General features: G+C 36.4%; 1 protein-coding gene across 1 annotated transcript in view; it reads right to left on the bottom strand.

The window, feature by feature from the left end:
* Nucleotides 1-25870, bottom strand: part of cblb (Cbl proto-oncogene B, E3 ubiquitin protein ligase) — a 94229-nt gene that overhangs the window by 33353 nt on the left and 35006 nt on the right. The window contains exons 5-6 of the mRNA XM_055148214.1: nt 10789-10945; nt 1081-1202 (exon numbers count right to left, since the gene is read on the bottom strand). Of these exons, the coding sequence (XP_055004189.1) occupies nt 1081-1202; nt 10789-10945 (279 nt within the window). The remainder of the gene's footprint in view (nt 1-1080; nt 1203-10788; nt 10946-25870) is intronic.

A 25870-nucleotide genomic window follows, 5' to 3' on the forward strand; every position in this document is an offset into this window, starting at 1 on the left:
TTAGCAGAGCTAAGAGTAAACCATTTCATTCATTATGAAATTAGAAAGACAACATTAAATAAACTTATAATACTTTACTTTTTCTTCATAATAATTTACCTGCCTTCTGATTATATATATATATATATATATATATATATATATATATATATATATATATATATATATATATATATATATATATATATATATATATATATATATATATATATACTACTATATATTTTGTGTTTGTGCCAAATATTTTCATAAGAAGCATGAAACAATATTCAAACAATATCTATTCTGACCCTATATGTACAGTATGTGACCATGCACAGCAAGATAGATTCTCATGATATATGTGCAATCACAAACTCATGAGAATCCATCTTGGCATGCGCCTGCTGTATGATTAATTGGACGGATGCACCAATCTCAGGACAACATTGAAGTTTGTGAGGAAGCCAAAAGCGAAGCGCCCAAATGAACCAAAACAAACATTGTGATGCCAGCAGACATACTTCAGTCTGTTTTCGTGTCAATATGGACTATTTTGTAAGGTCCACACTAGGGCTGGATATCATTAAGATGTTGCCGATATGATACGTATCTCGATATAGTGAGCTTTTGATTCGATACAATTTATTTCAAATCGATTCGATACAATTCATTAAAAAAATAATGGCTAAATGATGGCTGTGACACTAAAAGTCTTTGTTAAACCACTTCTTATGCAAAGTGAATATGAAACACACCATTTTTAGTCCTCAGAACAAAATGAAAATGTGAAAATGTCAAATGTGTTGCATAAATGAGTTTCCTTCCTCTCAACAAGCACCAAAACTGTAGCGCTGTAAGAAAAATAATTTAGTAAAATATACCAGAAAATACTCTTGGTGATATCACATTAAACAATACAATATATCGATATTTTGATATTTTTGCACACCCCTAGTATGCGCTCAGTGAATTTGTGAACAGGAAAGATGCTTTTTTTGGATTTTTCGTCTTGTTCTGCTGTTGTATCATTTTGACCAATCAGATTCAAATAGTCGTCATGACACTCATAAAATGTCTCATTTCATCCAAACCACTCACCTGCCCGGCTTGTTGATGTACTTGTGCAGTCTTGCTTTGACTTCGTCGTAGGTGAGAAAGGCCATGTACCCCGGATGTGTCACAGCTAAGAAGTTCCAGTTCCTCAGAATGGATCCCCACGGCTGCAACACAGACCACCAATAAAGTCAAACCCCAACGCCACCATTTTTCACACCCTCACAACATCCCTGAGATGAAAACAAATATGCCGACTTGGCTGTGTCTGATCCTCTGGCCGACGCTAAATTAAACAATAACTCGTGATAGCCTGTGATATGAAGCCAGATTGGCCACTCGCATTTTGGAAAGAGGCAGGACGCAGAGTGCCCAGTTGTTTTTGGAAGACTTTACTGGTGCTTTGAGGTTTTCTGCAGTGAAAAGATAGCCCCATGCCAAGCCATCTGAAGCAGAGACAATAAGAGGACCCTCCATTGCTGTTGAGGCAGTTTTGGCTACATGGTTTTAACTAGCATTCCTCATATTGATCGATTTCAATTTTGTTTTTGTTTTTTATAGCAAAATAAAAAAAATAAGTATTGACATGGACAAAACAGACTTTAAATGGGTGGATTTTAACACAACAAATATCAAAATGTATTCCTCCAAATTAACAACTCCAAAATACATGCTTTCACTGACAGAGGATTAACTGTAGCTGATTGTTGACTATAAATCTCGGCCATGATTTAAATTCAATTAAATGCCCGACCGTTGTATTAAAGGCCCTGTACCCGATTTTTAGGCTACAGATGTCAGTATGCGGTCTGTCTAATTAAAAAGTGTTTTATTGTCCAATAAACAGGAAGTACTGGTCACTGAGAGTTGTGAAAAGCACTTATGAATAATTAGGATGCTCGGAATGCATAACGTAAGTGAGGAATCATTTTTGGACCACTACAAAACTTTGAAAATGAACTAGCTCTGTTTTTCATGTTTTTTAAAGACAGTAAAAATCAGGTACTGCAACTTTAAAGGGGCCGTATTATGTTATTTTCTGATCTATGTTATAAGGTTGTTTCCTCACCAAAAACATACCTGAAGTTGAGTTTTGTTTCATTGACACATGTTTAATATGGAAATGCTGCATATTTAGTTCTTCTCTCAAACAGAAAACACTCTGTTCCACCTTGTGATGTCATGTGGTAATACAGGAGGTGCTTCACTGTGTTTTTAAACTCTGTACCTCTTCACTAGAGTCATTTGGATAATTTGATAAAAAGCCCTGGAATTGCCGATTTTTACTGGAAAAAAAAAAGTAAAAGGAGCTGTTAACTTCAAAACTACTGCTTCATGACATCACAAGGTGGAACGGAGCATTTTGACCTTTGGAGATGTAGACAGACTAATAATAAAGGGTGACTCAAACATGTGTAAATGAAACAAAACACAACTTCAGGTGTGTTTTTGATGAGGTAACAGCATTATAGAAAGTGAGACAAAGCCTACACAGTTACTCCCAAACATTTTGATTAGTGGATCTTCGTCAGGTCATTATAACATGGCTTAAAGTTCACAAGACTCCATTTCGCATAATATAGCGCCTTTAATAAACAAAACCTAACTTCACACGGACACATACACGTTTTTATCTAACCACAAACAGAACATGAAACTGAAAACATAAATTTCACATCTGTAACTTTAACGAACACCTCGCTAGTTGGTATACGTGGGTGGTACATTGGTTTGACATTTGCTAGTGAGCTCCAGACTGCAGGCTAATTGCGCTGGCATTGATGGAGAAGCGGTTAGCCCAAATGAAGAGCTGAAGTTAGGGGGCCATTGTGTATGGACGAGGCTGTTAATGCCAGCTGGCTGCCTGTGACGCCAAGTGCCACAGCATCTCTATAGTGTGTGTTTGCCCAATGTAGACAATGATCCAGTGGGCAGACCACAAGGACGCACTGGCATGAGACACACGCTGAACTGGCTCCTGGGTTTGTTAATAGCACTGGAGGGAGAACACTCAGAAGAATGATTACAGAAAATGGCTTTAACGTTGTCCTTCAAGGTCAAATTAAGGACATGGGATTAAAAAATTAGCTGAAATTATTTGATGATGAAAAGTAATTAAGATGCCTAATAGTCACAGAAGTTTGAAGGTGCCTTGTGTGACTTTTCTGGTCAAATGCTTTTCATCATGGAGATGTTATTACTTTGTCTGAAATGTATCACAGTATGGTATTAAACCTTTCTATCTTTACCAAACCAGACCAAGTTACAGGTCAGAGCTGTGGAGAGGCACCCCCACTCAATCAGAATGCCTGTTTTACTAGGTATTTTTGAGCTAAACAACAAACAAACAAACAAATAAACACCTGTAATTGAATAAATGTAAGGTATCCACAGAAACAAGCAGGTGATGGACACCCAACCAAAAAGTTACACATTGCATCTTTATGAAAAAACTATAGAATATTGCATGAATATGACCTATCTGTGTCTGTGAAGTAAACATAATAAAAAACTAAACAAAAGCGAGTGCACTTGCAAGCATAAAAACATTATAATAATGTACAATGTGTTAAAATTCTCAACACGATTTTGTAATCACAAAGATGTAAAGGTTTAGTTTGCCAGATATGATCGACAAAACCCAATTCACAGTATGCCAGCTTTTCTAAGCTCTGATTGTAGTAAATCAGTAAAGTTATCAAGATTCAAGATTTTATTGCCATTGTCAGATATACATAGATAGAAAACATCTAAATTAAATTTAGACCATCAAACACTGTATAGTTTTGATGTAAAGTGCAGTACCACAGTGCAAGACCAAGGGATGTAAGGATATCCAACCCTCTTGATACGATATTCTCACGATATCCATCTCACGGTACGATATTTATTGCGATATTTTGTGGAGGCAAAAAAAATAAAAAAAATTGTGAGTATGCAACTTTTCTCTCATCACAATTCAAATAATTAAGATTTAAAAGTGCTTCATAACAGTCATTTCAGCATGTAGATTGGACTGAAACAGAGCAAAGGATCATGGTCTATGTAGTTCTCACAGTTTTTTTTAGCTCTTGCTGCATCAAATCAATTCATTTAAGCAGAGACACTTGAGATTCGATATATTGTGACGGCCAATGATATTACTGTGACACTTTTGACGATACTATATCACGATACTTCGATTATTATTACGTCCCTAGCAAGACCTAATTCCCATCATTTTTAAAATCAGTAGAAACACAATATTTCAGGCTCACTGTTTGAGTTCACTTGTATTATGTCATTACCTTCAAAGCAGCCACATGCTTAAATGTGACTGATCCACTGGCAAAACTGTAGGACCTTATTATTGGAAATGAAAATACATCTAAAACAAAGAGCCCACAGAGAGCTATAAAAGTCACAGCTATGAATACTTTTATTAAACTCCTCCCGACACTCCATATCTAATTTGCAAAAGAGACCTTCAAATCTAAGTTTTCTCTCTTTATTATAGTCCTTTCTTCATCTGCAATCTTTTCACCTGGAGCCGAGGGCAGCAGGTGTGAGCGCTTGGCTGGAAATCTAAACCTCGGTCTTTGGTGCTGAGGCATAAAAGAGCACTGGGCTGTGGTTGAGACTCACACCAAATTGCTACATAATGGTGACTCATTTTGGCAGTTGGACGATTTGGGTTTTTACTCATAATCCTATTCACCTTTCACCAGCATACGTTTCCATCAGACATGTAAAATATTTCACTTTATGGTTGAATAACGAAAAGGAATAAAAATTTGAGTAAGCAAATTTGTCAAACTGGAAAAACTGCAATTCTTTAGATAATAGAATGTATGTGCGCTCTCTCTTTTAAACATCCTGAATTATGCAAAATTTACTCTTTTGAGCGTTTGAGATGTTATAATGTTGTTACCTCTTCAAAAATATACCTCGAGGTGTGTTTTGTTTCATTCACATATGTTTGAGTAATCCTGTATATAAGTCTGTCTACATCTTCAAAACTCAAAATGCTTATAATGTCATGAAGCTCTAGTTTTCAATTTAAGAGCTCCTTTTACTTTTAGTTCAGTAGCGACCGGCAGTTCCAGGGCTGAAATTATCCACATGTTTCTAGTGAAGGTGTGTGGAGTTTAAAAACACAGTGGAGCACTTCCTGTATTATCACATGAGATCAAACGGTGGATCAGACTGTTTTCCGTTTGAGAGAAAAAGAGAAGGACTCAGCCTAAATACGCAAAGTTTGTGTTTTAAAAATGTGTGAATGAAACAAAATACATCTCCAGAAACAACATGCCCTTTAAGAGAAGAAAATCTTGTTGTACCTGTAGTTTAAACTTTGGTCCTCTACAAACATGTTCTGAAACACACTGGATTCTTGTATTCGTTTATCAGTTCATATTTCAGTCTTTTCTCAAATGTTATTCTGAAATTATTTACAATGTGCAGTCGAACCAGAATCCTACATTTTAAAAACGAAATGATCTCTGACTTATAATAACGGGTTATAGATGATATTTGGAATTGAAAAAAAAAACTCTTTTAGGTTGCCTGCCTGTGGTGACTCAGTGGGATTGCGATTAACCTTGACGCCATTTATTATTTATACGGAGCATTTATTAATATTGATGAGAGTAAATAGACAGAAGACATTCAAAGCCCAGGTGCAAAAACAATGTGAAATGTGTGGTATTTTCCCTGAGAGGATTAACTATCAGCGCCTAGTTAGTCATAAGAGTCTCATTTTGTCTCTTTGTCCCCAAATCAGTTTCAGCTTCGCTTCTGCTTCCCACCTAAATGCTCTAGTCATGATTCAAAAGGCCAAAGGCATTTCTGAGACCACAAAGTCTGTTAAAAATGTGATATGTATTAACTGATTGGCATTTAAAGGTCCTATATTACGCAAATGTGACTCTTTAAGACATGTTAGAATGTTGTTGTCCTTGAAAACATACCTGGAGTTGTTAAATAGAAAAAAGGATGGCAGAGACACTCTGCTTTGCGGTGTATTTATTAATTGTCGCGCCAACACGATTCACCTACTTAGTCTTCATCAGGGCTGATGGAGTGAGCAGCAGGTGTGACTATTTATAGGGGTCAAGACCCTAGATATTTGATAAAAAGATTAAAAAGAAAATATCCAAAAAAACACTCTACATGTTGAATCCAAGCATTTTGACCTGGAGTTGTGTATTGTTTCATTCACACACGTTTGAGAAATCCTGCGTTATTAGTCCTTCAACATCACAAAAACTGAACATGCTCTCTTCCACCTTGTGATGTCATGATGCGGTAGTTTTTAAGCAAACAGCAACCTATTACGGGAGAAATTCAGTTTGTCAACTGGACAAAAGTTTATCTGGTAGAATAACTTTTACTGTTTGCTCAGCAGAGACTGTCAGTTCCAGGGCTGAAATTATATAAATTATTCATTCTAGTTAAAGTGTATAGAGTTCAAAAACACAGTTGAGCATACAAAGTTGAAAAAATTGAAGCACTCAAAAAGTACAAAATAAAAAATAAAAAAAAAGCCTTTAATACTACATGACAGATAAAGTTAAAATTACGCCAACGTGTTTCAGGCTTTCGGCCTTTCGGCCTTCATCAGGGCAAAATGATCAGTCTGCCCTGATGAAGGCCGATTATTTTGTACTTTTTGAGTGCCTCAGATTTTTCAACTTTATATTTGAGATTGAGATCCCTACACTGAAGAGCACCAAAGGGACAATTTTCCACAATCTCTGTACATCCAAGTAGCACTCCTGCCCGCTAAAGTTTTACACAGTTGAGCACTTCTTGTATCACCACATGACATCACAAGGTGGAACAGTGTTTTCTGTTTGAGAGAAGAGCTCAGCTCAAATATGCAGCATTTGTGTGTTAAACATGTGAGAACAGAACAAAAGACAACTCCAGGTCTGTTTGTGATGAGGAAACAACATTGTAACATGGATCAGAAAATGGAATAATATGGGCCCTTTAATCCCTTATTGGGCTGCATATCTGACAACTGTTTTATATTGCAATGACAATATTGTTGCAAAATTTAATATACTTTTTGACACAATGAGTTCAGCCTAAGTTCACTTTACTTTCTGTGCAGAGTTTGCATGTTTTCTCCTGGTGTCAGGGTGGGTTTCCTAAGGGCACTCTCGTTCCCCCATCAACCCCAGGCACAACAGGTAAAATCCTCCAGCTAAAGTAGGTCTTACTTACTAGCTCCCCACTGCTTCTCGTTGCCATGCCAACATAAAATGATGGGTCAAATGCAGAGGACAAATTTCCCTTTACACAATAGGGCCCATATTACACTATGTTCAGGTCTGTTATAATGTAGTTTCCTCATCAAACACAAAACCGGAGTTGTGTTTTATTTCATTCACACATGATTAACACACAAACCCTGCAGATTTAGTTCATCTCTCAAACAGAAAACACTTTGTTCCACTTTGTGATGTCATGTGGTAATACAGGAAGTGCTCCACTGTGTTTTTAAACTCCATACACATTCATTAGAACCATTTTCACTAGATGATTTCAGACATGGATTTGCCAATCTCTACTGAACAAAAGGTAAAAGGTAGCTGTTGACTTCAAGACCAGCACTGCCTGACATCACAAGGTGGAACAGAGCAATTTGCGCTTTGGAGATGTAGATGCAGGATTAATCATATGTGTGAATGAAACAAAACACAACTCCAGGTATGTTTTTGATTATATTAGATTGTATTTTATTTAGATTTTGATTATAACAACATAGAAATCTCACAAGAGTAAAATATGGGAGCATTTTATTATTTACTCAATAAAATGTATCTTAATCTTAAAATAAAATCTTAAAATCATACTTTTAGTTACAAGTCAAAATAAAAACTTAAAAAAAGACTAAACCATGACCAACCCAACTGTAGCATAAGGAAAACATTTCATTCGTTTTAGTCAGATGGAGAACTTTGTGTTGTTGCCAGATATTTATTTTCTGTATCAATAATTGCGCCAGCCAATACTACAAGATCGATATAATGTACAACGCTAATCCTCTAGATTTATTTTAGGAAGATATAAATAAGACTCTGTGACACTAATCCCAACCGAATCCAAGCTAAAGTCTCATTTTTCACGGCAGGACGGAGCACGCTACAAAAGGCAACAAAAGGTTCTGCCAAAACACAACATGGCTCAGAGGCCCGGACGCCCACACAGCATCTTGAGGCCACATGAGCCGCTAATCTGTCGACACGAGGAGGAGAAAGCCAGTCACATCCACTGCTCTGGAGCAAATACTGCAGTGGTGGAAAGTAACAAAGTAAAAGTAGTAAAGCGCTGTACGTAAAGGTGCACTGTGTAAGTTTCTGGTGGAGGGTCCGCTCTCTCTGTGGTTTTGTGGAAATGTTTTTTTTTTTTGTCTAGAACGACCCACAGTATGGCATTAAACTTATCTACTTCCACGGAGACAAGCAATGTTTCCGGACCAAGTTACAGGTCAGATCTGTGTTTTTTGTAGTATTTTTTATTGACAGTCCAATAGAGATGACAGTTACAAGTCACAAATGTACAATCTGCCCCCTTGATTAGTTTCTTTCACCTCACATATCTCTCTACTACAGTATTGAAAAAAAAAAGTCTTTCTTTTTTTTCTTTAAGAATACAAAGTAAAATAAAAAAAACAAGAAAAAACTAATATTTGAACCTTTAAGTAGCAGTGGACAGAGAATGTCACTGATGTTCCTTTTTTTTTTTTATGTTTGCATGTTAATAAAGTCTTTCTGTGGTTTCCAGCTTTCCTCATACCTGTCCTATTCCAATCTTTGTGTGAGTGTCAGTCTTTGTATTTGTGAAACGTCTTTGACAATGTTAATCCAGTCCTCCAAATTCAGTAGTTTGTCAGTCATCCATTTTTTGGTTATAGCTTTCTTCCAGAAGAATGTTCCACATATTTTTTTTGTTCCTTTGACGTCATCTGTCTGTTTGCCCAAAAACATAGTTTCAAAATTTAAAGGGATCTTTAGTCTAAATGTTTCCTCAATGTTTTGTTTAATTTTCTCCCAATATTGATTCAGTTTGGGGCAGCTCCAAAAAACCTGATAATGCCCAGCTTTTTTAATTCCCACAGTTTTTTGTAGAATTTTTGAGCAGTAAAACACCTGTGTCACATTGTGAAACCGGCAAACCGAAAATATCTCCATAGAAACAAGCTCATGGCAGACACCCTATCAGCAAAGTTACACAGTGCATCATTAAGTACACATTTTAGATATTTGTACTTTACTTAAAAGTGCACTCTGTAACTCTGTTTAACCCCTCACTTTCTTGTTTCTATGGAGATGTCGTTGCCCATCTTAGAATGTTCCACAGTATAACGTTACACAGCTCTATTTACATTTATTCATTTACAGGTGGTGTTATAGCTCAAAAATACCTAGAAAAACAGGCGTTCTGGCTGAGTGGGATCACCTCTCCACAGATCTGACCTGTAACTTTGTCTAGTTTAGTCTCCGTGAAGATAGAAAGTGAAACATTCTAGACAAAGCAATAACGTGTCCATGGAGAAAAGCATTTGATGGACCCTCCACCAGAAAAGTTACTCAATGCACCTTTAAAGATGCAAACTAATCACTCAAGTGTTTCATTCTGCTATTTATTCATTGTGCCACATATTTTATCAATAATACTGTACATTTAGAATAGTTTTGTTATTGTTGTTATAAATTGTTATCGTGACAGACCTAACCAGTGCTGCTCCCTCTTTGCTCCTGTACTGTTGTAATCAAAGGACTGGAAAAGTTTTTGATCATGCGCTCGGCTCCTCTGTGTGTTTTGTGAGTTGGAATAATTGGTAGCGAAAATAGAAGGGCAAAAAGTCGTCTGCATCAACACACAAACTCAACCTGTGCCTTTATCGTTCATTAGAAGAGGAAGAAGGAGGGAAGTTTTTTTCACTTGTGACTGGGCTGAGTTCACTTTTTCTGGTTCAAAACATAAATGCCTTTATTCGAAAAGGTCACAGTTAGTCTGTGGGGGTGTATACAAATCTAGTATGCAGTGCAGCTTGTACTCTGTCATCACTTATTTTAGTATAAATATTTAAAGCTGTATTACTTGCCTTAGGATAAAGTAGATATTTAAATCTACCTAACGAGTTCCTATAGCCATGCATAGGGCTCTTTCTACTGAATTTGCAGTGGACAAAAGCCCACACTGTTTTCTGATCTGTTATAATGTTGTTTCCTCATCCAAAACATACCTAGAGTTTTGTTTTCTGCAATCCTGCATATTTAGGTTGAGTTTGATCTGAAGATGCCATGTAATATTTGAAGTACTTGACTGTGTTTTTAAACTCCATGCACTTCCACTAGAATCATTTGGATAATTTCAGCCCAGGAATTTCTAAGTCCTACTGAACTAAAAGTAAAATGAAAATGTAGCTATTAACTTGAAAACTACCATAACATGACATCACAAGGTGGAACAGAGCATTTTGAGCTTTGGAGATGTAGACAGACTAATAATAAAGGGTTAATCAAACAGACAGACACAACAAAAACACAACTATGTTTTTGAGGAGGCAACAGCATTATAAAATGGATAAAGGCTCAAAAGAATCAATTTTGTGTAATACAGGACCTTTAAAACTACATTCATTTTTAAGAATAAAAGATGGTTACCCCACAGTAACATTTTTTAAGACATCCTTTGTAGTACTGCACCATTGTGTGTGTGTGAGTGTCTGTGTCTGTGTAGGTGTGTGTGTTTGTGTACCTGAAAAAGGCGTGTGAAAATGTCAAACTCAAACACAGAGATGTAGTCGTTACAGGTGAGGTCGATCGTGGACTTGAGGGCCATGGCCTCCAGACCGGAGCTGATGGGGTGCACCTCATGAAGGCACTGTCGGAACACTTTCCATGGTACGATTGTCCTGCAAAAACAATAGACATTTTTACTTTGGTAACTTGTTTTCCATAATAGTAATTTCTTAAAAGGGCCTATTTTACACTATTTTCTTACTTATGTTATATATAGTATAGTTTCCTCATCACAAACATACCTGAAGTTGTGTTCAGTTTCACTCACACATGTTTAAACACACAAACCCTACATATTTATGCTGAGGTCTTCTGTCAAAACTGAAAACATACTGTTCCACTGTGTAATGTCATGTGGTAAAGTGTTTTTAAACTCCATACACCTTCACTAGAATCATTTGGATATTTTCAGATCTGGAATTTCCAGTCTCTACTGAACCAAAGGTAAAAGGAGCTGTTAAGCCTGCTTGAAAACTACCGCTACATGACATCACAAGGTGAAACAGCATTTTGAGAGATGGAGATGCTGACACTGTTACTCTAACATGTGTGAATGAAACAAAACACAATTCCAAGCATGTTTTGGTTAACAACTTTCTAACACGGCTGAAAGCTCACATGAGTCAATTTTGCATAATAGAGGACGTTAAGTTATATATCTCCATGGAGACAAGCAGGTGGCATGAGCAGGCCGAGTTATAGGGCAGAATTTAAAGCCACAGTGTGAGACATTCCAGGAAAAGTGAGAATAATCTCATTAGGGTTGGGCATCATTAAAAAGTTGCAGATACAATACATATCTCGATACAGTGCACTTTTGATTTGATACAATATGTTTCAAATCAATCTGATACGGTTCAATAAAAAAATAAAGGCTGTGATACTAAAAGTCTTTGTTAAAGTTACACCACTTCTTGTGCAAAGTTCATAGGAAACACGCCTATAATCACCACAACAGTGAAAATGTCAAATGTGTTGCATAAAAGAGTTTCCTTCCACTAAACAAACAACAAAACTGTAGCGGTAACAAAATAATTTAGTAAAATACACCAAACAATACTCTTAGTGATATAATGATACAGCAGTCCGTGATATCAAGACTGTATCATCACATTAAACCATATGATATATCGATATTATGATATTTTTGCACACCCCTAAGTCTCATGCTCCTACTATGAACCTGCATGAAACTGAAGTCAACTTTATGGATACCCTCCAGGGACAATAAAGTGTACCTTGTACAGTTTTGTACAGACACTTTGCAACATTAAACTGTCACATTAAACATGTATTTTCCTTTGACAACCTCATGTGAACCAGACACAAGTCAAAATTCTGCCTTATAGTTTAGGTCCAAGGTTATGGCCAGATGAGGTGTTACATGCAGAAACCTCACTCTATTGTGGCTCACTTCCTGTCATAGTTCACTTTAAAACAGCAACAACAATAAGCTACGTTTACCCAATAACCCCAAGATAAACTTTACCACCACTGCTATATGTTCAGATCGGGTGCATTCAGACTTAGAGTTAGACTTAGACACACTTTATGAATTCACACGGGAAATTATTTGGACACAGCAACAACAAAGAGCAAAAAATATAAATGGTAGCGACACATTCAGATCTGTGGAGAGTCGCTGCTGTTCACAGAAGGAATTATTGTATTTTAGAGCAATAGAAACACCTATAATCAATAAATGCTAGCTGGATATGTTAAATGTCACACCATGGAACATTCCAGGGAAAGCAACAACATCTCCATGGAGACAAGCAGGCTAGGTAGTGAACCCTCTCATCAGAAATGTTACGCAGTGCACCTTTAACAATGTCTCATACAAAGATCTTTTTGTCTGTATAGTCTAGATCAGTGGTCCTCAAACTTTTCACACTAAGTACTGCCAAAGAAAAGATTTGGCTTTCGGAGTGCCATGGGAACTAAACCCGGACTATAACAGGACTATTTCAGGTCTAATCTAGGACTAAACCCAGTCTATAAAAGAACAATTCCAGGTCTAATCTAGGGCCAGACCAGGTCTATAACAAGACTATTCCAGGTCTAATCTAGAACTAAACTAGGTCTATATCAGGACTACTCCAGGTCTAATCTTAGGTTCAACCAGGTCTATAACAGGACTATTTCAGGTCTAATCTAGGGCTAAACCTGGTCTATAACAGGACAATTCCAGGTCTAAACTAGGGCTAAACCAGGTCTATATCAGGACTATTCCAGGTCTAATCTAGGGCTAAACCTGGTCTATAACAGGACAATTCCAGGTCTAATCTAGGGCTAAACCTGGTCTATAACAGGACAATTCCAGGTCTAAACTAGGGCCAGACCAGGTCTATATCAGGACTACACCAGGTCTAATCTAAGGTTCAACCAGGACTATAACAGGACTATTCCAAGCATAATCTAGGACTAAACCAGGTCTTAAAGTGGACTACATTATTTCCACTGTTCACTGCAAAAGGCAATATCTAGGTTAAAGTTAAAATGACTTAAATTAAGAACATTTTACTTTATTTGAGTTGATTCAACTTGACAAGCAAAATTATCTACCAATGGAACAAGTAATAATTAACTTAATAACTAATCACAATTAATCAATAACGAGTCATAGCCCTAAACTAATAAAAAAGTGTATTTTAATCTACCAAAATGCAAACTAATCCCCGTCTCTTAAACACTGCAGGTAAAACGTCATTACTTGGCTTCTGTAATGACACGATGACAAATGCGGAGAACAGAAACAGGAAGTGGTCTTGTGAGTGGTGTAAAAGGCCTAAAGAGTACAGGCCTGCTCTGAAATGAGGAGTGGCAGGTCCATTAGTGGGACATTTCCACTGGTGTTTCCTCACTCAGAGCAGAGCTGTATATGAGGCCAGAGATTTCATTTTACCTCCGAGGTGCTCTCTCTCCCTCTCTTTCTCTCTCTCTCCCTCTCTCATCTCAGCTCATAACATTTAGAACTTTACGCTCAGTGATTCAGCACAAAATTCAGAACAGCGTAAACCATCAGGCCCCTGTTGTTCTGCAGCAGGGTTGTCAAAAATCGAAATCAGATTTGAGCAAGTATCGATACTAAAAAAGCTACAGTCACAGAACAGAAAAGAACCTTTCCTGAACAGCTTTAAAATTATTACACAGATATGGCAACACATCGTAATGTTCAAAATCATTTTTTTTCTCTAAAGAAGGGATCTATATTACACTATTTTCTGATCTATGTTATAGTGTTTCCTTGTCAAAAATATACCTGGAATTATGGTTTGTTTCATTCACGCATGTTTTAACACACAAACGCTGCATATTTAGGCTGAGTTCTTCTCTCAAACTGAAAACACTGCTTGTGAGTAGGCCTGGGTATCATTAAGAAGTTGCCGATACGATACATACCTCGATACAGTGCACTTTTGAGTCTATACAATATATTTCAAATCAATTAGATAAGGTTCAATAAAAAATAAAGGCTAAATCATGGCTGTGATACTAAAAGTCTTTGTTAAACCACTTCTTGTGCAAAGTTCATATAAAACACAAACATTTTAATCATAAAAACAGTGAAAATATCAAATGTGTCGCATAAACGATTTTCCTTCCATTAAACAAGCAACAAAACTGTAGCACTGTAACAAAATAATTCTGTAAAATATACAAAAAAAAAAAAAACTCTTGGCGATATATCGATACAGCAGCCCACGATATCGATACTGTATCATTACATTAAACAATAAGATATATTGATATTTCAATATTTTTGCACACTCCTACTTGTGAGGTCATGTGGTAATACAGGAAGTGCTCCATTATGTTTTTAAACTCCATACATCTTCACTAGACTCATTTGGATGATTTCAGTCCTTGAATTGTCAGTTTACTGAACTAAAAAAGGTAAAAAGTAACAGTTAACTTGAAAACTACCACGACATGACATCACAAGGTGGAACAAAGCATTTTGAGATGTAGACAGAGTTACTCAAACATGTGTGAATGAAATAAAACACAACAACAACAACAACAACATTCTAACATGGCTTCAAAGCTCACAAGAGTCAATTTTTGCATATCATTGTGGTATCAGAATCAGTACTGGGTATCAAGTTTATTCCTTAGTTTCAAAGTCAAAAGTTTGCAACGTTAGTATCACGACAACACTAGATTCAGCACAAAATTCAGATGTGCATGCAGCATCAGTTGGCTCTTGTTCTACAGTACAATATAAAAGCTCCCTTGAAGAACATGAACTATTTTTGCAAACTGTTATGGTGCCCACTGCTCTGAACAAGCTGCCCTAATAACACTGAAGGACAAAAGTAAGAGGACAGTTTTCAACAGGACTTAAAACTATTGCACAGGGAGACACTGTTCCAAGTGTGCTAGTTTCAAAGTATCAGGAGTTTGAAATGGATTTTGCACAATTGTTAAAGAGCCCGTTTTACATTATTTTCTGATCTGTTATAATGTTTGGTCATTACACATACCTGGAATTGTGTTTTGTTTCATTCACACAAAACCTGCATATTTAGACAGAAAACACTCTGTTCCACCTTGTGATGTCATGTGCTAATACAGGAAGTGCGCCACTGTGTTTTTAAACTCCACACACCTTCATTCTAGACATTTGGATGATTTCAGATCTGGAATTTCCAATGTTGACTACAACTACATGACATCACAAGTTGGAACAGAGCATTTTGAGCTTTGGAGATGACTAATAATACTTATTCAAACACTAGCAGTCAGTCAGTTTTACGTAATCTCGGACCTTTATTGGAAAACCTTATGTCAAGCTGTGATTTGACCAATTTCAACAAAACTAATGATGCATAGACACTTGTATTGTATAAATCGACACTGAATATTTGCTGGATCGGGTATTGATTGTTATGGTACAATGTTTAACTGGATGTAATAAGCCTATTTACTGACTAATGTAGACCCAGAATGTCTCATAATGTTTGAACTGTTTTTTCATACAAAGATTCCTAGTACTAGCATGACAAATAACAGTTACGTAACAAAATTTGATACATTGTGTAATAAGTGTTTTGAGGAAAAAAGATTGCTTTCATCAGTTTTGAGTAAAATATCGATATTAGGACTGAAAAAGTTGGATCGATGTATCTCAAAATACAACTTATTATTATCAAGGTATGTTGTTATGTAAATAATTTAATGACAAATTCAAACTGTCACTGTGAGAAAGAAATATATCTCTGGATAATAATTCATCTTCTAACTTAGACTTATTATGCAAAATGGACTTTCCAAAGCTTTAAGTCATGTTATAGTTGTTTCCCTTCACCTTTTATCCTCTCAAAGTTGTATTTGGAGTGATTTTGTTTGAGCAATCGTTTATTTTCAAGACGCCATATTACTGATCAACCCCCAGTTGTGGACTTGTTTCCTTTATTAAGTTGTTTAGATGAATATTCCAATTTAGACTGTGCAAATTATAACATAATGATCCACGGGTGTCATAGATTATAACTATATAGCAGACACAAGCACGATAGATCTTCCTTACAGTCTATATCTCCAACATGTCACTATTTTCATTTTACATTTCCAGCTCGAGACAATTACCCGTGCAGTAGTTCACACATATACTGCGAAGTAGCAATGATCTCTGACAGTGAGCGCAGCATTTCTGAGTCTATTTGCCTAATTAACAGTGAGCGGAGAAGAGATAACGATTCAAACTACAGCACAAGAGTCATAAAGCACAGCTGGGATGCACAGGCACAGTGAGCGGTGGACAGATTGTTTACACAGAGAGATGATAATGGCGGACAGAAGAGGACACAAGCTCGTGTCATAACCCCGGCTACTGAGAAGACTCCACTGGTGTAATAAGACAGCAGCAGCACAGGGACGGAGCGAGGGAGGGAGAAGAGGAGAGAGGTGGAAGGAAGGGCAAGAGAGAGAGAAAGAGAGAGAGGGGAAGAGGGAGGGATGAGCAAAGAAGAGAAAGAAGAGAGAAGGAGAAAGAAATGGAGAAAAATGGGTAAAGAAGAGAGAAGGGGGAGTGCAAGGAAGAGAGCGATAGAGGTGGGCGAAAAGTGGACAAATGAGAAAAATAGAGAGATAGATAAAAAAAGGAGAGGGAGAAAGGAAAAAAGAGAGGGGGGAGAGATGGAGGGGGGGACAGGGAAAAAGAGGGCGAGAGATAGAGAGAGTGAGGGAGAAAGATGGAGAAAGAGAGGAGAAGAGAATGCTGGAGAGAGATGGAGAAAGCTAGAGAGGGAGAGAGATGGAGAGTGAGAGAGATGGAGATGGAGAGAGAGAGGGAGAAGAGAATGTTGGAGAGAGAGGGGGAAAGAAGAGGGAGAGAGATGGGAGAGAGAAAGAGTGAGAGAAAGTCGACAGAGGGGAGTGGGAGGGTACAAGAGAGAGGAAGAGACAGAAAAAGAGGAAGAGAAAGAAAGGAAAAAGGGGGAAGGAGAGAAGACAACAGACCAAAGGATACAGGAGAGAGGAAGAGGGGGTGGAGAGAAAGAGAGAGATGGAGAGAGAGAGAGGAGAAGAGAATGCTGGAGAGACAGAAGGAGGGAGAGAAAGTGGACAGGGGCTATAAGAGACAGGAAGAGACAGAAAAAGAGGAAGAGAAAGAAGGGAAAGAAGGGGAAGGAGAGAAGAAAACAGACCAAAGGACACAGGAGAGAGGAAGAGGGGTGGAGAGAAAGATTGAGAGACAGAGAGAGAGAGGTGAAAGTTGGAACAGGAAAAAGAAGGATAGAGACTGGAGCCACACAAGGACAGAGCAGGATAATGAGGAAGTGTCCACACACAGCACAGCTCCATGACCCCAGAGCCCAGCAGCCTCACAGCTTCATCTCACACAGCTCATAATTATAAAGTCTCCCTAAAAGCAACGCCAAAGTTAACAGCTAACGGGGACACGACTCTAACTGGACAAGTAAAAGATGTAATATTAACCCAGGTTTGAACACAGAGACACAGTCGGTACAGGCACAACTAACACAAGCCCTGGGACTAGAACAATAACAGAACAAAAACAGAAAATATCACGAGAGACGAGAATACAGAAATTACTTTACAGGTCCTATATTACGCAAAATTGACTCCTGTGAGCTTTTATCCACGTTATAATGCTGTTACCTCATCAAAAACATAACCGTATCAAGAATCACAAGCTTCATTCACACATGTTTGAGTAACTTTGGTTTAGTCTGGTCTGTCTACGTGTGTGAATGAAACAAAACTTAACTCCAGAAAATAACACAAGATCAGAATGACCTGACTCTATAACACACTGGACTTTAGAGTCTGATCTATGACAACAGTGTAATAATCAATAATAACTTTTAACGATTTGTATTATTTCTCTTTCACGTTTGTCTTTACAGTGTTCTTTCTTGTGTCGTTCTTTTTGCATAATTGTCCTTGTCAAAACCTGCACAGATGTGAATTATCGAAATCGGATCACTCTCATCAGATGTAACTGTGTATAAGGCATTTTAATTATCAGATTACTCTCTAAATCAGATAATGATCAGATTTCTGGCGAGCAAGTAAAAACAGCCATCACTATTAAGTATCAAGACTTAGAAATGCTGAAAGAAAATGTTAGTATTGTGTATTGTGTATTGTGTATTGTGTATTGTGTATTGTGTATTGTGTGTTGTGTATTCTGGGCACTGGCTCCTTTTTAGGTGCAAGGTGATAATGAATTAACAGCGTAAGTTAGAGTCAAACGCTTCCTGGTTTATGAATGACACTTTAATGCTTTCAGGAAAAGAGTGGAACGGTAAACAATAAAAGGTAATGACTAAACGGTGGAACCCAGAGCTATAAATACTAAAAACAATGCCCTACCTAAAGTCCACACAGCTTCATCTGAGAGCCAAACAAACAATTATAAAAACAGTCATTAAATCCATACATTATAAGAGCGAGAAGTTATATATATGGCAATTAAAGTCGGTACAATTATCAAGTTGCAATTATTTTGCTATTAGAATGTCCTCTGAGGAAAACAAAATATCCTTTCTTTTTATAGAAAATTCTTTTATCTGTAGTTTAGACCAGGCCAGAATCACACGCAAAACTTTCCCTGATTTCAGAGGCCATGACTGACAGGTGAATTAACCAATCAGAGAAAGGCTATGTTCCTGTCAAAAACAAACATGAGAAAAAAACAACATAAAGGACTAAGAAACACCATGGATTTTCAAACTATTACTAATCTCAGGTAAAATAAATTACATATTTTGTTCTGAATGTTATGGGAGTTTTCAAGAGAAGATATCTTTCGTATTTGAGAGACAAAGGCTACAAATAGACTCTATTCACGCTTATAAGACGTTTGGCAGCATGCGATGACAACTTCCGGTGAACCTACAGACTGTGATAAAACCCGCTCATGACAAGTAAATGTGATCAGCGGTAAAATGAAGACTGCATACATATGTGCTGTTAATCTTGCATCTCTTCTAACTGCATGTACCCAGTGTGCCCGGAGTTGTGTGTCACTGGGGAAATTGTGGTTGTAATGGTTGATTGGTCGAACATAACGGAATGCTACAATGACATGTAGTTGAAGAAAACTGAACCATTTACTAATTTTTCTTAAATTTTGTCAGACTTACTACTGTGAACAGAGCCCACCGGAAGTTGTCATCGCATGTTTCCAAATGTCTTCCTGGTTTGTGACGTAAGCGTGAATAAAGCCTGTTAGCAGCTGCGATTGGATCATCTAAAATTTCTAAGATTTTTCACGCTCTGTGGTCAGGTTTCAGACCCTTCTGAATTTGAACAGAATGTAGAAGGGTCTGGCTGGTGTGAGATAGTATTTTGACCCCAGGGTCAACATACCGCTATAGTAAAGTGACCCTCCCATAGGATTTTGACTCCTCTTACTTTTTTTTTTAGCAGTTACTTATATGATCATTATTCTCATGTAATTTACTTTTATTATATATTGCTACATATTCACTTTCTTTTAAGGTATTTTAAGGAATGTTTTGATGGATAACGACTTGGTATTTTGTGTAAAGTATTTTTAAAATTGCATATACATAGCAATCTTGTCACTTTTTATATTGTATTTTACATTGTTATGGTTTTTAGTTTGCTATATTCAGATAATCCTTAATAATGTCAATTTAGACAATGGTTTGTAAGGATAGCGACCTTGAATTTAGTAATGTTGTGTTATTAAATCTTCTCATGTCCCTTATTTAACTACTTAATTGATCAGCCCTGTCTATTTTTAACAAGATTCCAAATCATTATACATCACTTTGATTAAGTAACTAATTAATAACTACTCATTTTCAGTAAAATATGTTTAAACAACTAAGTAATTTTTTACATTCAAAAGTTATAATCGATATAATAAATGCATCTGAGTTCTTCACAAAGCACTTTTAAATATGTCAATATGTTTTAATTTGCAGATATAGTATTAATATTCAAAGTTTTTCTATAGAAATCAAGTTCTTTATTAATAAAATATAGATTTTCATAGGGGGGGTCAATATTCTATAGGGGGGTCAACACACCAAAATAGGATTCTGACCCTGGGGTCAAAATACTATATGGTATGTTGACCCTGGGGTCACCTCACCGCGGGGTCAAAATCCTATACCACACCAGCAAGTACAAGCAAGGTCTGTACTGATTCTTGTATTAGTTTATCAGTTCTTTCAAGTGTTAAAAGTGCACTATGTACGTTCTTGGGTTGGGAGTTTGTCACTTTATTTTGTTGTTTCTATGAATATGCCATTGCTCTGCTCTCAGTGGTTTTCCTCTAACTGTGAGCGCGGGGGTTGCCTCTCCACAGATCTGACCTGTAACTTGGTCTGGTTTAATCTCCATGTCAATAGAAAGCTTTAAAGCCATACTGTGAAACATCCAGACAAAGCAATAACATCTCCCCGAAGAGTGATTAACAATATAAGTCTGAAATCTTACTTTTTAAACATATATAATTTGTCCAAAAACAAACAAACAATGCAATTATTTTGTTTCCAGCACAGCGGAAAAAGCAAGAATACATTTTGTTGTAAGAAACCTAAAGATTAAAACCTTAACAAAAGACCCCATTTGAGTCGTTCTTGAGGCAGGATTGAGACAAAATTACCTCCCATTAACTTCATTCGGCCTGTTGTTTATTTAGAGAAGAGTGGCTATTTGATTCCCACTTATCTCCTCCCTGGTCTATTTCAGGCCACAAACACAGCAAATTAAGCTATTCATCAAATTAATACATGTCTATTTTGTCAATAAACAAGCTGGATTCCGAGTAGCTAAAGGCGTTAATAGTGAGCTAACAGAGGAGCTAAGGCTTCCAATGGTTCTGTGGAAGCAATAATGACATTTTCAAAAGAGACAAAAACAAAATATACGTTGATTTATTGGATGTAAATAGATAATAGATCAAATCTGAAGCCATACTTTTATATAAGTCTATAGGCATTAACTACACAGTGTTAAATTATTTATATTCAAAGTACTAAATAGTGAAGTCCATATAAGTGATTGATGGTGATGGAGGTCATATGTACATAATGTTTAGCTGATTGACAACAGAGAATAGATGATAAGAATAAAGCTAATTGATACTTTGCAGCAATATCATGAAAGGGGTGTTCTACATGGTTGTCTATGCCCATCAGTTATCATGGTGACACATGCACACATTAGCAAATACAGTCAAAAGGTTTTAGGATAGTCTGAAAACTCAAGAAAAAATACTAAATGGATTTAAACAACAATGAAATCAATCTACTACGTGCTACTGACTTTCGTTACAAGAAAACTGCCCTTAAAGATCCAATATTACACAAAATCATTATAATTAGTTGGTCTACGTCTTCAAATGCTCTGTTCCACCTTGTGATGTCATGAAGCGGTAGTTTTCAAGTTAACAGCTAATGTTTACCTTTAGTTCAGCAGAGATTGGGGTTCTAGGCTTGAAATTATCCAAATGATTCTAGTGAAGGCGTATGGAGTTTAAAAACACAGTGGAGCACTTCCTGTATTACCATATGACATCACAAGGTGGAACAGAGTGTTTTCTGTTTGATAGAAGAATTCCACCCAAAAATGTAGGGTTTAAGTAGTAAATATGTGTGAATGAAACAAAACACAACTCCAGGAAACTACATTATAACAACAAATAAACAGCAGAATGAGCCAATATTTAGCTATAGAAGCCACCACCGTATTTTTCAAACTATAAGTCACACTTTGTTTTATGGTTTAGGTGGTCCTACAACTTATACTCCGGAACGACTTATAGTCCGGAAAATACGGTAATTCATCCTTGTACAGTTCAAATCATAATTTTAACAAATAAAAAAACCAAAACATATTCATGTCAAATGTCAAATTTGGTCCTTTTTATGTATTTTTAGCATTAATGATACTTGTTCAAAAGAGTATATTTTTGACACTTTATTTAGTATTGTTTAGTATCATGGTATTGATACTTTTAATATTTTTTGTGTAGTTGATGATACTTTAACCAAGACCAAGACTCAGTTACTTGTAATCGTCAATGATCATCTTAGGACTTTTTAATGCAGGTTCTCAGCCAATCCTCTGTCAATAAAAGCGTGAGATTTAGAGCAGAGTTAAGAATTAAGAGGAAGAATTACTTGGTGTTAAATGGACCTGATGAAAAGGCCAATATATGTTCCAGAAATGAATACTGAAAGACATTTTTATATGTTTTAATAAGATCAATTTAAATTTGAATGTAAAAAAAGAGTTCAATAGAAGGATGATTTATTTTGTCATATTACTCAGTCCTAGTGAGGCCTACCTAAATATGCAGGATTTGTGTGTCAAACATGTGTGAATGAAACAAAACAAATCCAGGTATGTTTTTGAGGAAACACCATTAAAACATAGATCAGAAAATAGTGTAATATGGGCCCTTTAACATGATCCCAACTCCAAGAAGAGTAGCTTCCGATACTAATGAGGATCTAAATAATAAAATAAATAGACAGTGTTTATTTTTTGTCTATGTTTTTGTCTATGTAATTGGTTATAACAACCTCTAATTAATCAGCGTTAGTGTTGACAAGCTTCATTTGAGTGTGTCTGACCAAAATATACACCAATTAAAATCCATCACAAATGAGCAGCTTCCATTGTATTAAGTGATATGGAAAAAGCATCAGAGGAAGTTGGAGCAGACAGGATCATGACCCGGGCTCAGCTGTGATGTTACAGAGACAAAGAGACAGCAGCTGGCCTGGGCGTGTCCTTTTGTATATATATTTGTGTGTATTTATGTGCAGGAGGGAATTTATCACATTGTGAGCGCTGAAATCGATATGCGTCTCCTCCTTTAGGGCATTGATTCTCAAATTTGTGACCAAAAGCACCACCGGATCTAAACCAGGACTATCCCAGGACTAAAATAAGGTTTTAGAGGAACAAAAATCATGTACTCAGATCAATAACATGGTTTAAAGGTCAGATATGGGTTAAAATAGGTTTAGGTTAAGCAAGTAGTGACAATGGTTAAGAGTGCACATTTTAACTATATTGGTGGAGGGTCAGCCACCTGCTTGTTTCCATGGAGATGTGAATGTTTTCTCTGGAGAGTTCCACAGTATGAGATTAAACTTATCTAGTATCTCTGCAGAGAAAAGCAAAGGACACTACTATGCCAACTTACAGGTCAGACAAGTGGAGAGACACAGCACTGCTAATACAAACACATGATTTCTGAGGTATTTTGATGTACATGTGTGGTATGTGATCGGTATTTTGATAGAACATATGTGATTGTATAAATTGTGCAGTTAATGTAGGGCTGCCCGATTAAGGAAAAAATCATTATCACGATTATTTTAGTCAATATTGAAATCACAATTATTTTTTAGTTGTACAGTGCATTTATTCAGCATTTCTCTCTCTCTCTCAAAAAAAAAAACTAAAACAAAACAAAACACAATTTCACAATTTATGCAAAACTTTCAAATTGAAAATAATTTCAGGCTACAAATACGTACCTTAGAGTTTTGTGACGTATAAAACATAAACTGAATACAAAATACTTTGAACATGAAATAAGGCACAGAAAAACATAAGTGTATACAAAATAAACTATATATCCAGCTGTTCTACAATCTCTATATTTAAAAAAGTAAATAAATATTCTAATTAATATAAAACATATCTCAAAATAAACTTTGTTAAGATCGTTTCAAATTGATTATGAGTCTGGAAATCGTTTCACACACTGATTGATTCATTGAAATCGCAATCAAAATTCAATTAACTGCACAGCCTTAAGTTAATGTCATTTTGGGAAATATTATATGCAAATTAATATCATCTCCATAGAGACAAGCCGGTGACAAACCCTTCAGTAAAAAAAGTTACATAGATACCCCAACTATTCAATATTAGTTGGAACCAAACCCTGCATTGGAGATTTTTGGTGTTTTGGAGGATCATGTAGATTTTAGTGGTACAAAAAATATTCTTTGGCTTTTAAATTACTTATGGCACGCTGAGCCATTTTATTCAGGTGGAAGGACGATTTTCATTGAAACAAAATATTAGTGCATTTGAAAAACCAAGGGGCCGTTTTATACAGTTGTATTCAACTCTTTAAAAGGACAGACTGTGGCATAGTTACATGTGAATAAATAAAACACCTGTTATAAATATTCTACCCTTGCGGTGACAGGGTGGGTGGGTTTTTCATTTTCGGTGAGGTTGTTTTACATTTTGTCCTTTTGTCTAATATTCTTTTTTGCGCCATTCTTCATGTGGATCTGTTCTGGTGGAAGACTCGCATTTTGAATTTCCTTTTTTTTTTTGTCCAGCTCTGCAGATCTGTGACATCTATGAGTTTGTTACCTGCCAGTTGTATGTATATGTATATATCTGATCATTTGAAAACAATAAAAACATTTTGCTTGAAAAAAAAGTTATATAGTCTCAAGAAATGGTCGCTCCACTGTGTTTTTACTAAACAAAAGGTAAAAGGGAGCTGTTAACTTGAAAACTACCGATACATGACATGAACGCAAGTGTATTTTCCCGAAGAAGCATGAAAAATCACAAAATTACACATATCACGCTTGTATCTATGTATGTGTTTGTGTGTATATGTATGTGTGTATGCGTATATGTGTTTGTGTATGTATGTGTGTGTGTCTCAGCCGCACAGACGCTCTTTCATGTCATTCAAATGAAGCAGCCTCACCACGCTTCAACCGCCAGGAAACTGATAGCATCTTTAAGATATAAGCCCAAGGGAAGTACCCACACGTAGCTACAGAATGAGCCTGTCTGTCAATGCACGTTTCGCTAAAAAGGATAACAAAAGATCTGAAATAAAACAATTTAAATAATACATAGTGTAGATATTATGCACCTCTAGTAGTTCTCAGCAGCAGCAGGCTCCATCATCTCAGAATGAATTACTCAACGCAGATAATGAACAGTCTACGTTTAAAGGGCCCATATCAGGCTGTTATAAAATACTATTTGCTCAGTTTGTTTTTCATTCTTCCCTCAAATGGAAAACACTCTATTTCGCTTTATAATGTGATGTGGTAATACGGGAAGTGCTCCACTGTGTTTGTAAACTGCATACACATTCACTAGAATCATGTGGATGATTGCAGCCCTGGAATTGCCAATTTCTACTGAACAAAAGGTAAAAGGTAGAATGTGAATGAAACAAAACACAATTTCAGGTATGTTTTTGATATTAACATGTTTTAAAGCTCACAAGAGTCAATTTTGTGTAATGTAGGACCTTTAAGCTCATTCTTTTATTGTTCAAACATTGCAGATGGAAACTCCTTCTGATATTTTAAGAATGGCTCAGATGCAATGGAGAGATTTCTGTATGTGGATCTCATCGTCAAGATTCTGTTAATATTCAGATCAGTCAGATCATTCACACTGACTCGGACTGCAACTCAGTAGTTCTCTATTTTTCATATTCTCAGTTCTCTGTTTAATACAGTGAAATCATTAGTGAATAAACCAGTGCCAGAATTATTCACTATGAGAGAATACATTCA

Source organism: Boleophthalmus pectinirostris, unplaced genomic scaffold (assembly GCF_026225935.1).
Source record: "Boleophthalmus pectinirostris isolate CB_2022bp ecotype Guang Dong unplaced genomic scaffold, ASM2622593v1 HiC_scaffold_12, whole genome shotgun sequence".
Taxonomy (NCBI): domain Eukaryota; kingdom Metazoa; phylum Chordata; class Actinopteri; order Gobiiformes; family Gobiidae; genus Boleophthalmus; species Boleophthalmus pectinirostris.